Source organism: Parus major, chromosome Z (assembly GCF_001522545.3).
Source record: "Parus major isolate Abel chromosome Z, Parus_major1.1, whole genome shotgun sequence".
In the NCBI taxonomy this organism is placed as follows: domain Eukaryota; kingdom Metazoa; phylum Chordata; class Aves; order Passeriformes; family Paridae; genus Parus; species Parus major.
Window position 1 is genome coordinate 24714366 of NC_031799.1, and position 14171 is coordinate 24728536.

At 37.3% G+C, this 14171-nt stretch overlaps 1 protein-coding gene across 5 annotated transcripts in view; it reads right to left on the bottom strand.

The window, feature by feature from the left end:
• FCHO2 (FCH and mu domain containing endocytic adaptor 2) overlaps window positions 1-13968 on the bottom strand; it is a 79306-nt gene extending 65338 nt beyond the window's left edge. For 2 of the 5 annotated variants that reach the window (XM_033520678.1, XM_015652892.3), the window contains exons 1-2: window positions 13838-13957; window positions 5246-5337 (exon numbers count right to left, since the gene is read on the bottom strand). In XM_033520678.1, the coding sequence (XP_033376569.1) occupies window positions 5246-5337; window positions 13838-13864 (119 nt within the window). In that variant the 5' untranslated portion in view covers window positions 13865-13957. Of the gene's footprint in view, window positions 1-5245; window positions 5338-6588; window positions 6973-13651; window positions 13675-13837 lie in introns of those variants that run through there. The other 3 variants (XM_015652891.3, XM_033520680.1, XM_033520679.1) reach the window with 3 other exon arrangements.
• Window positions 13969-14171: the final 203 nt, after the last annotated feature.

Below are 14171 nucleotides of genomic sequence, written 5' to 3' on the forward strand. Positions count from 1 at the left end.
ACATTTAAAAAAATAATCTAAGACTCCTGTGACAAAGGGGTTTGCAGGAGCAAAACAAATAAAACCCAGGAAGTGAAAGTTGAAAAAGACAATTCCTTCCTCTCTATTTGCTGTTCTCAACTGCCATTAATATTCCTTAGTAACAGACAGAACAAAGCATCATAACAATCATCCATCCAGCACTGTCTAAGCAGGAGAGAATTACACAGCAACAAAATAAAATCTATTTGTAATGAAAACTTTACAATAAACAAACAATATTTTCTGAGCAATCACATTAAACAAAATGAAGTCTTGTTTAGTCTTCTTGTTAGAAGTAGGCTGTTTTTCCTTTAAGTTCTTCACACAGTGATATTTGAGTTTGGAAACTACACAAAGTGTTTTTATATTTTCCTCCACTTGAACACACAATTTCCCTTGTCTTTTAAAGTTGCAAAATCCAAGGGTTGGCACAGATTTTCTCCTCAGAGTCTCTGCAGGGGCAATTGCCATGGAATCAACTATTACAGCAGTGACTCCCAGCAAGTCCTTCCATATTAATCTTCCTCACACTCCTATTATTAAAGATAAAGAGTATTTTAATTTTTCACCCTAAACAAATATTCATTGTGTAGTGTCAACTCAGATGTAGAAGCATGCTAGATTTGAGTAAATATTGTAATTGGCTTTTCTTGAAAAGCTTGGAGCAATTTCCTTCCAGCTGTGTAATACCTTCACATAGGACACAAGAGAAGAAAAAAAAGGAAGATGGAGAATTCATCCCCTTTGCAAATTATACCATGGCTATAACCAGAGACAGAAGTTTTTATTTTTCCTGTAGTGCAACAGTTTACAAAACGAATTGTCTTGTAATAATATGAAAACAAAGTAGGGGTATTCACCTGAAACACAGAAACATGTGTTAAAACCTACTAAACTTCCAAAACAACTTTACAGTTAGTTAGCTGGAAATCTATATGGAGGAGATTGAAATGCAACATGCAACAAATTAATTTAATTTTGAATATCATCTACTGCAAAGTTATTCACCATAAAAGAAAGTCAATTATCTTTATTTTCCTTCCACATATGATCATATCTTTGATGATAAGAAAAAGTTCAGCTTCCCAAGGCTTGGAAATCTTGCACACTGCACAACAGCAAGGACACATGCTCCAAGCATAGATTATTTTGTTTTTTTTAAAAACCATGATTAACAATATATTTTGACTAATCATCCATATCGTCTATCAAAGTTTTCTAGATTTTACAACTTAGTGCCTTATTGTGCCTCTTTAAATACAAGAATTTTGACCAAAATCCACATCTCTTTTCTTTGAACCAATTCACAGCATACTTCCATGAACTATCTTCACTAAACTGGAGTTCTGCAATTCACCACAGAGTACTAACATACATCAGTTAAAAACACCAAGAACCAAAAGATGACCAGTTAGTACATTTGTCCTATCACCTAACTTTGCAGAGCACTCTCTTGTACAGGTAACAGACTATGACTCTCTTAGTAAATTAATTTTCACTCTTTTGAACACGTCTTTGCCTGAGATCTGCCAAACATTTAAAAGTTAAATGGAAACATATATTGCTAGTTTCATGTGATCTAGAAGATTCTTTCTATGATGCTTACAGGCAACGGGTGCAGAAAAACATTAGAAAGACTCCTGGAAAAAAAACCAACACATTCCTGTATCTATTTCTTTCCTAGAAAAGCAGAATGATTTCTTAGACATAAAAAGTTTCAATTTTAAATGCACACAAACACATAACAGTTCACCTACAAAATCTTCCCCATATATAAAGAAAAAACAACTATGCAGGCAGCTCAATCTTCCTATTTCCACTTCTTTAAAAACCAAAACTTTCTACATGCTTTATCAATGAAGCATGACATTTATTCAAGGCCAGGTTGGATGGGGCATTGAGCAATCTGGTCTCATGAACAATGTCTCTGACGACAGCACGGGCAGTTGGAACTCACCGATCTTTATGATCCCTTCTAACCCAAACCATCCTATGATTTGATGATTTTAAGAACTGGTGTCTAATCCTTCAGCAGATAGATAACCTGTTACACTCAAGATTTACCAACATTAAGCAGACATCCTACCAGAAAACTCACTCCTTCAGATGACAAATTTCTCAAGTACAAATCCAACTGGCTCTCAGTTCTTTTAGTACGTGATCAATAACAAATACTCAAGAACAAAACTGAAAAAGTGAAAATTGTATTGGTATTGACTCACTGAACACAGACAAGGAGGAAAACTTCTGCTCCTTCCAGGATATCAAGTAGGAACAGCAGATACAGCATAGAAATACTATTACAAATGAATACATTTCAAATGCTTGTTTTTCTTAGAGAAAAAGACTTTAAAATCTCAGAATATTCTTACAGAAATATTTTTAAAATATAAATGCTTAAGAGAACAATAATTTGAAAATTTATTCCATATCTTACACATTTTTTCATTGCCATTTCTAGGACTGTAGAAAAGGAAAGAATACTTTTTCCCCAATTAGGCTACTCACAACAGAAACACTGCTCTGAGCAGCACAAGTAACAGAGATGGGCTATACACAGACATATGTCCTTTGTGCCCTAAGCAGCCTGTTAATCCAAATGCACTGACCTATCTATTCTTTCCATGCAAAATCACTTCACAAAAAGTATATTTTCTGGCTAGACTGGAGACTCTAGCAAGCCCAGCTGACCAGATGACTGCTCTACCTAGAAAGGGTAAGTACCCCAACTTGTTTAAAGCATTACCACCAACTAAGATCTGTCTCTACCTATTCAATAGTTTTCAGTTTTCACTCTTATGAATCCACTTCTGAAAAAAAAAAAAAAAAAAAAAGACAGAAAAAGGCCAATATGTAAAAAGCAATGAAAGAACAGATTTGAAATTCAAATTTATGTAAAATCAGTTTTCATAGGGAAGAGTACAGAAAATCAGGTACACAAGAGTCAAGGCATAAAAACACTAGATCTAGATAGCTCCTAATACATGTTGCTCATCCACTTAACATATTTCCAGCAGAAAACAGTACTGTGAAACAATATTCAGACTATAATCTGCAGAATGAGGAGAACAGATAACTGTGTGCGACATCTCTTCACTTTGCACTTAACAAATGTGCAAAATAGATCACAGACAAGACAACTGAACCATTGCAAAATACTGCTCAAGTACTGCCCAATCCAACTTCTTTTAAGACCAAGAATTTCACCCATATGAAAAAATGTGTTCTACTGAACCATTTGTATTTCACAGGAAGCTGAATGACATACCACAGTAACTTCACAACATCAGCAAAGGACTTCACTGCATGCATATGGGCTCAAATATTTTAATTAAAGTAAGGACACCATATATTTGAAGTCTCTCTATACTAATTGCAGCCTGGCTTATCGAGATGCAGCTGAAAAACAGGGCTGAAGAGTACACAAGGGAACTTTCATATCCTGATGGAAGAAAGTCACTGGAAAGGACTGAATTTAGTGCAGCTGATCTGCATCATTGACATGGGCAACTTCCCCTTAAGGAACAATACTGCAGCTTTGTCAAGCAAATTGTAATATATCACTCAGATTCTGTCTTAGTGAGAACTTAATGAGAATGGAATTTTTTTTAAAGATCTTATAAAAAATGCTGTAAGATGGCTGCATATCTCTTTGGCATATCCTGATCCACACATAGGGAAAAACACTTATTGAACTCTTATGGAGGATAAGATTCCAAAGAAACTTTGGAAAAAGGTCCAAAGATTTTCTTTATTGACTACAAAGGCACATAATTTAAAAGTTATTTAAAAATAATTATTTAATTTTAAAATTTTTTAAATTAAAAATCGATTTGCAGAAGCTCATAAATAGAAAAAAACCCAGAATGCCATATTCTTTTTACTTGGGATTTAGTGTAGAAAGAACTGTAAAGTTTTACTTTATATTTTTGTATTTATACTTTATGTTTATTGTAAAGTTTATCTTTTATAGTAAAGCAAAGAAACCAAATCAGATACAGCAGCAAGTTGTTTTTTACCCATTTACTTAAGACCTTTCATCTTATGACCAATATGAATAAAATGGAGCATGCCCAAAGAATACAACATAAAGGAGACAAAAAGCAGAGAGAGTGACACTGTTTCTCGTCTAAATATAAAAGTAGATCAAAACACAAAGGATGTAAAACCAATAAATTTCAATGTGTCCAGGTAAGGTACAGCTTAGGTCCATGATGTGCTGGTATGCTGGTATAAGTGGAATGATTTCAAAAACTAAAGAAGCTTTCAAAGGAAGGATTCAGAAACTCACACAGATAACAAAAGGAAAATATTAAAGTGCAATATATTTTAAAATTATTATTAAATAAATTAAATTGTTAATAAACTATTAAATTAAATTTAATTATTAGTGAAATACTAAAAGTGCAAGTTTGTGAAGCATTAAGCTTTTATACTAAATGTGAACAGTGTGACTTCCCTCTGCTCAACCCATCTCAGGGTCTAGGTTCTCAGTTTTGGAGAATGCATTATGAAGCTAGGTCTAGTTCACTAGACCTAGCTTCATAATGCATTCTCCAAAACTGAGGACTTGTAAAACAGAAGATTCCTTGGGTTGTGCAGTCTTTCCAAAAGGAGACATCACATTTGGACTCTGGAACACACCCATTTCTACTTAGTGAAACCTTTTTTTTTATTTTCTCCAATTCATTTTGAAATGAATGACACTAATGTTAGTGCAATGGAGTATCTGTCAGATCTCTGGTGGTTAGATTTTTTTGAAATTTGAAAGTACTTTTTAAACTGAGATCTATTGGAGGCCAAAACTAATATTTTGAAGAATAATTCCAGTTTTTTTGACAGCTCCTACTACAGGAAGCCAGCATTGAAACAGGTCCTCAATTAACACCTTGGAACTGTGTCATCTAGTGTCAGTAACTGAGGAAAGACAAAAATTCTGAAGTAGGCATGCAGGTAATTTTGCTCAGAAGGGAAACACATATGTTCAATGTAGCAGCAGCAGAAATTAGAAGCTTGTTATTAATTGATGTTTAAGAGTTCCTATTCAGTTCTAAGCAAATGGAATAACTATAGAAACTCCTGTAGAATATGAGAGGTATATTAAAATGATAATTGAGTTTTGGTAATTTAATTTTGCTTACATATTTTGCACGTTACTGTTAAATGCAATGACAAACAACAAAACCCATAAATACCATATTAAAAATATAGGATGAATACTTACCTTTCTCTAATAAAATCTGCTAAGTCCTTAGTTGACAAATGTCCGTGTTTCATATTGTGATAGAGGACATCAAAGCCATTGTTCCTTTCTCCCTAAAGATAAACAGAAAGTAGAACTATGAAACACAACATGCTGAACCTATGCATTTTAATAACTGCTTTTCATTTTAATCACTTCATCAGGAAGTTAATTATTTCTAATGCTCTGTTTTTTAGCAATTGCTGTTAGTTCCCATGAATCCCATACATATAAACTAAACTAAAATCACCTCGGCTGTTACTGCTACCTATTATACATTTCTAGGCTGTTCCAGACTTCTAGGGGACTTACATTTTTTCACTTCCCATCGTATTAAACACATACTAAATACTGTACTCTCTTTTTATCCTCTCATATCTTTCATAATTTTACATGAACTAAAATTCAGTTAGGATTACTTGATATTCTACTTCCCAATCCTTCACACTTCATTTTCCTTCCCCTGTACTTTGTAAAGCTGGTTAAAAAAAAAAAAAAAAAATCTCTAATCTTATCCTTCTCACTAGTAGCTTCTTTTTGTCTGTCTTTAAGTTTAGCTTTAAGATGTTTTCCAGTGAGTAAGGCACACCTCACTATTAAAATTGAGACACTGCAAGGACTGACTAACACTCAGCCAGCTTATGACCTCTGGCACTATGATGAACTTCCTCCTGACAGCAAAAAGCAAGAACAGAAATGTAAAGAAGACAAAGCAGAGCATAATAGCACAGCTACTATAAAAGCTTTCCTGTCAGACTATCCATTCCCCTCCTCCCTCACAAAAGCTTCAGATCCATGTTGCTTCTACATAAGGTGTAAAGTGTGCTCTCAGGAAAACTGCAGACATGTTAAGTGGCAGGGAAAGAAGAACGGGACGGGATGGGACAGGATGGGACAGGATGGGACGGGACGGGACAGGACGGGACGGGATAGGATAGGATAGGATAGGATAGAATAGAATAGGAGTAGAATAGAATAGGAGTAGAATAGAGTAGAGTAGAGTAGAATAGAGTAGAATAGAGTAGAATAGGACTATTTCAGCCTGAAGGAATCTACAGCAATCATTTAGCCTGATTGATTGAGCACTTTGGGGATGACCAAAAATTAAATCATGGTGTTAATGGCATTGTCCAAATGTCTCTTAAATACTGACAGGGTCAGGGCATTTATTACCATCTCTAGGAAGCCAGCCCATTCCAGTGTCTGACCACCTTCCCAGAGTAAATAAATCCTTCCTAGTGGCCCATCTGAAACTTCCCCAGCACAGTTTTCAACCATTCTTGCATGTCCTATCCTTAGCTCCCAGGGAGGTAAATTGCCCTCACAATTTTCTCTGCTCAGGAAGCTGTAGAGAGCAGTGAGGTCACCCCTCAGTCTCCTTTTCTCCAAACCAGACAAGCTCAAAGTCCTTAGTGGCTCCACACAGGACATGTATTCCAGCAGTTTCAACAGCCTTGTCCTCTTCTGGATGCACTGAAATAGCTTCACATCCTTCTTAAAATCCTAGACTTTTAACAAAGACAGCTCTATACTGTGAGTGAGAAAAGCCTGAGAATTTGGTCTTATAGCCTTTCTTTCTGCCTGTTCAGTTCTGCAAAAATTTGTTTATATAGCCATAAAGCAAACCTTATCAGGGAAATTATACAGCTGAAAAATAAAGCTGGCAAACAAAAACAAGAATCACTGATCTGGGTCACTGCAAGGACACAAACAAGCTACATCGCTCAGCAGAAGAGGGTGGGGCTAGGAGGAGAAGGCATGTAGGGATCTGCCATCTTAAATAAGGTGAAGCAGTCATGGGTGAATGGAAAAACTTCACAGCAGCTGTGTTAAGTCCACTTCCACTAAGTTTTGAGTTGCCTTAAAGGACACCACACAGAGACACATACATTTACAAATAATAAATAACTGAAGGCAATTTGATACAGATTACTAGCCAGGATTATTTGCTTTACTTCTTCCAGCTTTGGGAAAAACAAAGCGAAAGGAAAAAAACACCTATAAAATCATAGTTTCCATGGTTGCAGTAAGCTATAACCTGAAAAAGTGCACCAAAATTTGGATTACTTTGGTACAAGTGCCATTACAATCTGTTAAAAGTACAAGCAAAACTAAACAAAACACATGAAAATACACCAGACTCTAAAAGGACTCTCCACAGAGCAAGGCTTTTACAAACTTGAAAAGTAAAAGAAAGATAAGAACTTAGTAGAACCAATTAGTAGAAAATGCAACTTTATTTAAATGTTGTCCTACTCAAGTACCAGTCTAAATATTTTCTTTCCACTTTCACACATATCTAAACATTTTTCTTTGCTGTTTAAAGCCCACAATAACTTTGAATACTGGTGCATTAACTTTATGTAGCTACTTAATATAAACCCTAATGTCACTGCATTATAATTAAGACCTCACTGGTATTTTCAACTAGAATACAGAATATAATTTCTCCAAAGTTGTTACTGTACTCAAACTTACAAACACTTACAAATAAGTGTTAGTCATTTCTTCCTGAAAAATTAATAAAATTCTCCTTTGTGAAATGTTCTTTAAGGTGTTTCTTCCAGCTAAAAAAACATGTTATCAAAATGAGCTGAACATAGGCTGCTTCTAAACATAATTGAAACTTTTAAAGGGGCCTTTTCTACACTAGAGTTCCATAAATTTCCTGCCAGTTTAGAAATGCAGGAAGGGTAGCACTCTCATGACCCAGACTCTGGCTGCAGCCTTCCTGATAAACTGTCAGAAATGTAACCAGGCAAATCTTTAGAGAATTGAATGAGCCTGAACAACCAGCTGCCATCATTATCTTGTTCTCTAACTGTAACTGAAGGTTACTGCAAAGTAAATTATTTTTCCACTTAAATTAGGCTTTCTAATCAGTCCTATTCTTTTTCCTGACTTCACAATGAATAGTAGAAAGCATGACAGAGAAACAGAACAGATACTTTCCTCAATGGAGACCCCTGAAAGTTATCAGAGGTTAAGAATCGACATGCAAAATACATTAAAGTTTAAATAAAACAGCAAGTCAAAAGCAGGCTTACCGATTTGAGGGCCTATGTGGCTTAAATCTAAAACTAAAACAACTAAAAGGTATGTCTTCACTTGTAAATCTAATGTGAAGTATAACCTATATTACCTATATCAAGCTCTATCTAAAAGCACGAACATCCAGACTTCAAAACCCTTCACATAACCAACAGTTCTGATGACTAACCTGATGACATTCTGCTTATGTTTGGAGACATGTGTACCTAAACCAAATTAAGTATGGGGTCTCAATTCAGAAAATTATTTTTCTGCTTTAGAAAAAGCTATACAGCCTTTCCACAACTTCTCCATTCAGTAGTTACATTTATGAAAAGCTGCAATCAGAGTTAAGGCTGTGTATTTAGCATAATGAGACAGACGTATGTGGTAGCAAGGAGGAAAAGCTATTCAATTTACTACAGTCAACAAGTATTTATCCTCTTACATGCACATATGCCATCCACACTGTTTATGTCATTTTTTCTCAACATTTCTCCTTCCCACACATACTATATAGAATTCTGTACATGGAAATTGTGTGTCTTATACACTTTTTCTTCATTGGGTGTTTTTACTGGTTCCTTCCTAAAGACAACAGTAATAGTTGTGATCACTGAAAGACCAGTACTGGCCTACTTAAAAATAAATTAATAAAGCATCTAGTATAGAGAACTGATGAAACCTTCCACTCCCATTCATAAGCAGTTACCATCCACTGGTAGAACAGACAGTGAAGCCAGATGCAGATTCTTCTTCTACAAGTTGCATAGAGTAGAAAGACAATCTTCTGTTGTCATATATAACATCAGGCTCTAGGTAATAGACTTCCAGATCAGTTTGAAAGACTGTTCTGAGTATCATTTTGTAGGTAAACCACCATCTGTTGAGGGTGGTCCTGTCACTACTCAATAGAAAACAAATGTAAAATTGTATATGAGAATGCAAAATGTAAGTAGTCCTCTCCCATACAAGCACTATTTAATTACTCTGAAGTCCATTGGCAGTTTTCTCTTTTCTACTCAGAGCTAACAAAACTCTCTACAGAAGATGCTGTTCATTCTGAGATTTCCTTTTCTATACTACCTGAGTAAGAAAGCTCTTCGGTAACTAGAACACAGATGTCCCCTGATAGCAAGCCATTAGAGAAAGCAAGACAAGTAAACACTTAATTAAGCCTACAATGAAGCCTTACTGACCAACTCTGTACACAAAACAAATTAAGTCATGAAAAGCAAGAGCAACGAGTCATTCCATTTCCCTTTATCAAGAACTAGTTGCAAGGATTTCCTCATGGAAATGAAAGTAGCCCTGTCAGCAAGTGTGTAGTCAGAAATCAGCATTTCCATGACTTGTGCCTAACAGGAAACAGATTACAGGAACTCTATGGTACTGAACTACTTAAAATACTTCAAGTTTTATGAATAAGTTTGTTGCAAGAAAAATAATTCTGAATTTAAAATCTGCATTTAGAAAAATAGCCATAAATTGCTGAGAAATCTGCAGCAGCATTTATTTTCTATATTTCCAACCAAATTGTTTGAGTGCAAGCAGTCTCCTTTGGATTAAAATTGTTCAACACTAACATCTATTAGTGTAAAAAGGTTACACTCTGTTACAGCTCTTTCTATTTACCCAATACATATAAATGGCTATATTATTGTGAGTCTGACTGGTCAGACATTAAATTCAGGAATACATAAACTCATTTTAGATGTTCTGACAAATACTGCTGTCATGTTCTTTAAACTGTAATCTTTGTTGCAGTTTCAAATAAATGTCTGTCATGCTTTCTACTTAGAAAATAATTTAATGGGCCCTGAATACATAAAAATACTCATGTGATTAATATTATGCTGTTACATTTTTGAAAGTTATCTCTCAGTAAGTTTCAATTTCTTGTGTCTGAAAGAGCTGTAGAAAATTGACAGCATTGAAATATTAAAGAACAGCAGTCGCCTGATGCTTACACAGGTAATCCATCTTCTTCAGTTCTGAAAGTTTTGAGAAGATTGGACACAAAAAACAACCTGTCAAGTACAATTTCCACCTTCCCATTTCATCATATTAAATGAAGACCAGCTCCAGAGAATGCATATGAGGAAGGACAGATATTTCCCACCATATATATGTGAGTAAAAATATTTTAAATGAACAGATGGAAGTCTGCCAACTCATGGTAGATGCACACATAGAGAGAGGATACTAAGCAAGTATTGCACAACAGCTCTCCTGAAACAGAGCATCTAGATGTATGTCCAGCAGTAGAGCAGTGCTGCATAAACATTTGAATGCAATTCCAGATGTCAGCGTGGCAAGTCTCCCTGCCATTCATATACACACAACTTCATAAGACAATACATCTTACTCTTAACAGAGCAAGTTTCTTCACAAAGCTACAATTATTAAACTGGGATACTGCCAATATTTATGCCCCAAGTATTTGAAAACAACAAAAAGGAATTTTCAACACAGCCATTCTCAAAAGCTACAAGTAAAGCAATCAATGAAAAAAAAATTAAAAGTTGTCAAACCCAACTTAAATGTATATTTTTATATGCCAGAACTTTCAGAGTTACCAAGCACAGAGTTGCACAGAAACCAGTTTCAGTTATCCATAAAACTTACAGTAGTTTAATCAAATTAATTTTAAACAATTCAGAAACAACCACTGACTGGTTTTGAAGGGGCTTATTTTTACTAATTTGTAAGTAGTTATTCTTTTAAACTAAGTCATAAGAATCAGCTGCACTGGTCAGTTTAAATGCAACATCAATGTTTAAGCAATGTTTTCTATTAAGAAAACAATAAAACAATGATAAAGAACACTTTCTATACTCTTATACCAGTAACAGTGTACTCAAAATGACAAAATGTAGCTCTTTTTAAAGAAAATGGTTTATGATAGTGTTTCCTTTAAATTATGACATTGTTTTGATGCAGCACATACACAGCAGCAAGCATACAACGGTTTATGACAATCCGAATTAGGTGTTGAGAATGTTTGGACATGTGACTTGAATGCCTAAAACTCAGTCATAAGAATCAAAGCCACTTATAGCCTGTACTACTAGTTCATAACTCTTGACAACCAAAAAAATCGTCCTGACTTGGAAAATTGTTTTAGAATGCATACTGCATTAGCAGACCCTTACATTTTTCAAGGTGATAGTAAATTTTAAAGTGACAGTAGAGGTCTCTGTACTTCAGCTTTACACATCCTGAAAACAGTCTTATTTATCTCTCACAGACCTCTTACAGACCACTGAAGAGATAGCAGGCTCATCCAATTTTCTAACAACAAAACCAAAATGTGCAATTATCTAAAGACTTTCAAAAGCAGTGCAAGAGGAAAGCCTCAGGAAAATTTTCAAGACTTGCAACAAAGAAGGTAAGATTTGTTTTGTTTACATGAGCACAATTAGGAAGACAGCAGCTTAAATAATGTGTAGGAAATTCAGTGCATTTTCACATTATCTTCTAATTCCCATCTTAACTTTCTCACCACAATTCAGAACCTACATAGATTGTTTCCCCAGTCTTCCAAAGCAGTAGCAATTCTGAACAATAACCTATTCTGAAATGTTAGTGCAAATGAAATGACTAATGATTCAAAATGCACAAACCTATAATTTATGACTAGTTCTGAGGATATATAGAAACACAACACTTTCAGATATTCCAAATCCATCATTACAGTAATCTTGAAAAATATTCACCCCCAGCAGTAAAGAAGGAGTATTCCTTATTCCTTTTAATTTTACTTCTATACAAAATAAAACCCTGTCTATGGTATTATAAAAATTTCGTGGTCAAATTTTGCAAGATCCTGTCTAATGTCTTTGTCATCACCTCAAGACAAACATGAACAAACTTCTTGTCCTACCTTTTGTGATTTCTGGACCTGTGAGAAGAACCTCTACTAATAGAAAGAATCATCCACATCTTGGCACTCATTGATAACTCACACTAGTGATTTTGGTAACAAAACTATAGGTGGAAATTCTATAAGGCAGAAAGAGAGAATGGGAATTTGGGGTAGATGTCTACTACCTCATATTTGCTGGAAGCATTTGTGAAGACATAGACATGGAAACAGAATGCATGGGAATGGCCCACTATCTTCACCAATTTAATGGACTTACAAACAAAACAAAACACAACTGATCAGACAGTTAAATGAACATACCACAGCACATAACAAAGTCTAATAAAAAAGTTCAATATCAGTTGTGACAGTTGAATAAACAAGTTCTGATTTGCTTTAATCTTAGAAGAAGATAGAAGCTTTTCCAATGAAAATACATCTTTTTATATAATTTTTATTCTTATTTTTATGAAAGGAAAAATTGTTCCATGTTTGGATAATACTGATCTCACATACTTCAAATTAAGCAGATTTGTATGCCAAGAGAGCAAATGTAGTATCTTGGGTCATTAAATTTTAATACTATGTTGAAAGCAAAGTCAAAACTAAACACAAGACTGCAAACAAAACATAAACTTGAGCTATGCTTATATTCAAGAATAGTGTAATTGTGAAATTAGTTTTTTCCCAAACTTTAGGCATAACTGCTGCTTACAACTGAAAAAGCAGGCGTCTAAAAGATATTTTGTCTCTTTTTCACCTCAGTCTCAAGCAATAACAATTGCTTAAGAAACACCGCAATGTTTCCGCTACTACTTGGTAGAGAGGCACAGAAAAAAAAAAAAAAAAATCCAAAAAAAAATCCAATAAGTAGCAACTTTGTAAACAGTCCGGTTTCTACGAGAACAATTTTGTTTCAAACTAGCAAAGGTCACAATGAAAACTAGTTGCATTTCACACGAAGATCATCCCAATGCCATTATTTAACTTTTCATCCATATATATCTACCCACTTAAAAACACAGATATCTGCACAGAGATGACTAATAAGATCGCGTGTCCAAAGCACGCAGGAAAGCCTGTTGTTTCCCTAAGCCGGCTGCTACTCCTCACGGACCTACACGGAGGGTCTACCTCCTCACGGGCACACGGAGACGAGGTACGGGTACAAAAGCGCGGAGCGCCGAGACGCGGCTCTGCCTTTGCTTGAGATAAATGTGAAGCTGCTACAGCCCGTGCTGTTCTCCCGTACAAGACCCACTGCAGCCCAAGTCACCCCCAGGCACCGCGCTGACTGAGAGTGCCAGACCCCTTTGCACAGAGTGGCGTCCGCGCATCCCTCGGCCCAGCGCCCACGGCAACCCCTATCCTATCCCATACCACCCCATCCCTCTTCCCGCCGTCTCTCCGCAGCGGAGCCCGAGCACAGCGGCGCGGGCAGGGCCGGCGGTCCCCTTGCCTTTCCGCGGGCTGCCAAGAACCCTGCTCACCGCGGCCCAGCCCGCCGCGGCGGGCGCAGCGGACACGAACTCCCCACGTCAAGGCCCCGGCCCAGTCCCCGAGGGTGGCGTAAGAGCCGACACTGCTCCCGCAGCGGGGACCGCGGCTGCTCTGCGCCGCGCCCTGCCCGTTCCGCCCGCAGCGCGGCGTCACCGGCCCGCGCGGCGCTGCCCTACCCAAAAGCTCTCCACGAAGTACGCCATCCTTCCTCCTCCGCCGCCCCGGCCACCGGCGAGCCCGGCCGCGGCCGCCGCAGCCGCCGAGACGCGACGGAGGAAACGGGCGCCGCCGCCGCGTTCCGCCCTTCCCGTGACGGAGCAGCCACCGACACCGCTCCCGCCCCGGCCCGGCCCCGCGCCTGCGCTCGGCCGCCGCCGCCGATGCGCAGGCGCGGCAGCACCCGGGGCGGCGGGCGCTCTCTGGCGGGCACGGCGGGAGGCACGGGTCCGCGGCGGAGCGGGCGCGGCTGCAGAAGGCGGGCTCGGAAAGCTCGGGTAAAACCCTGCGAGC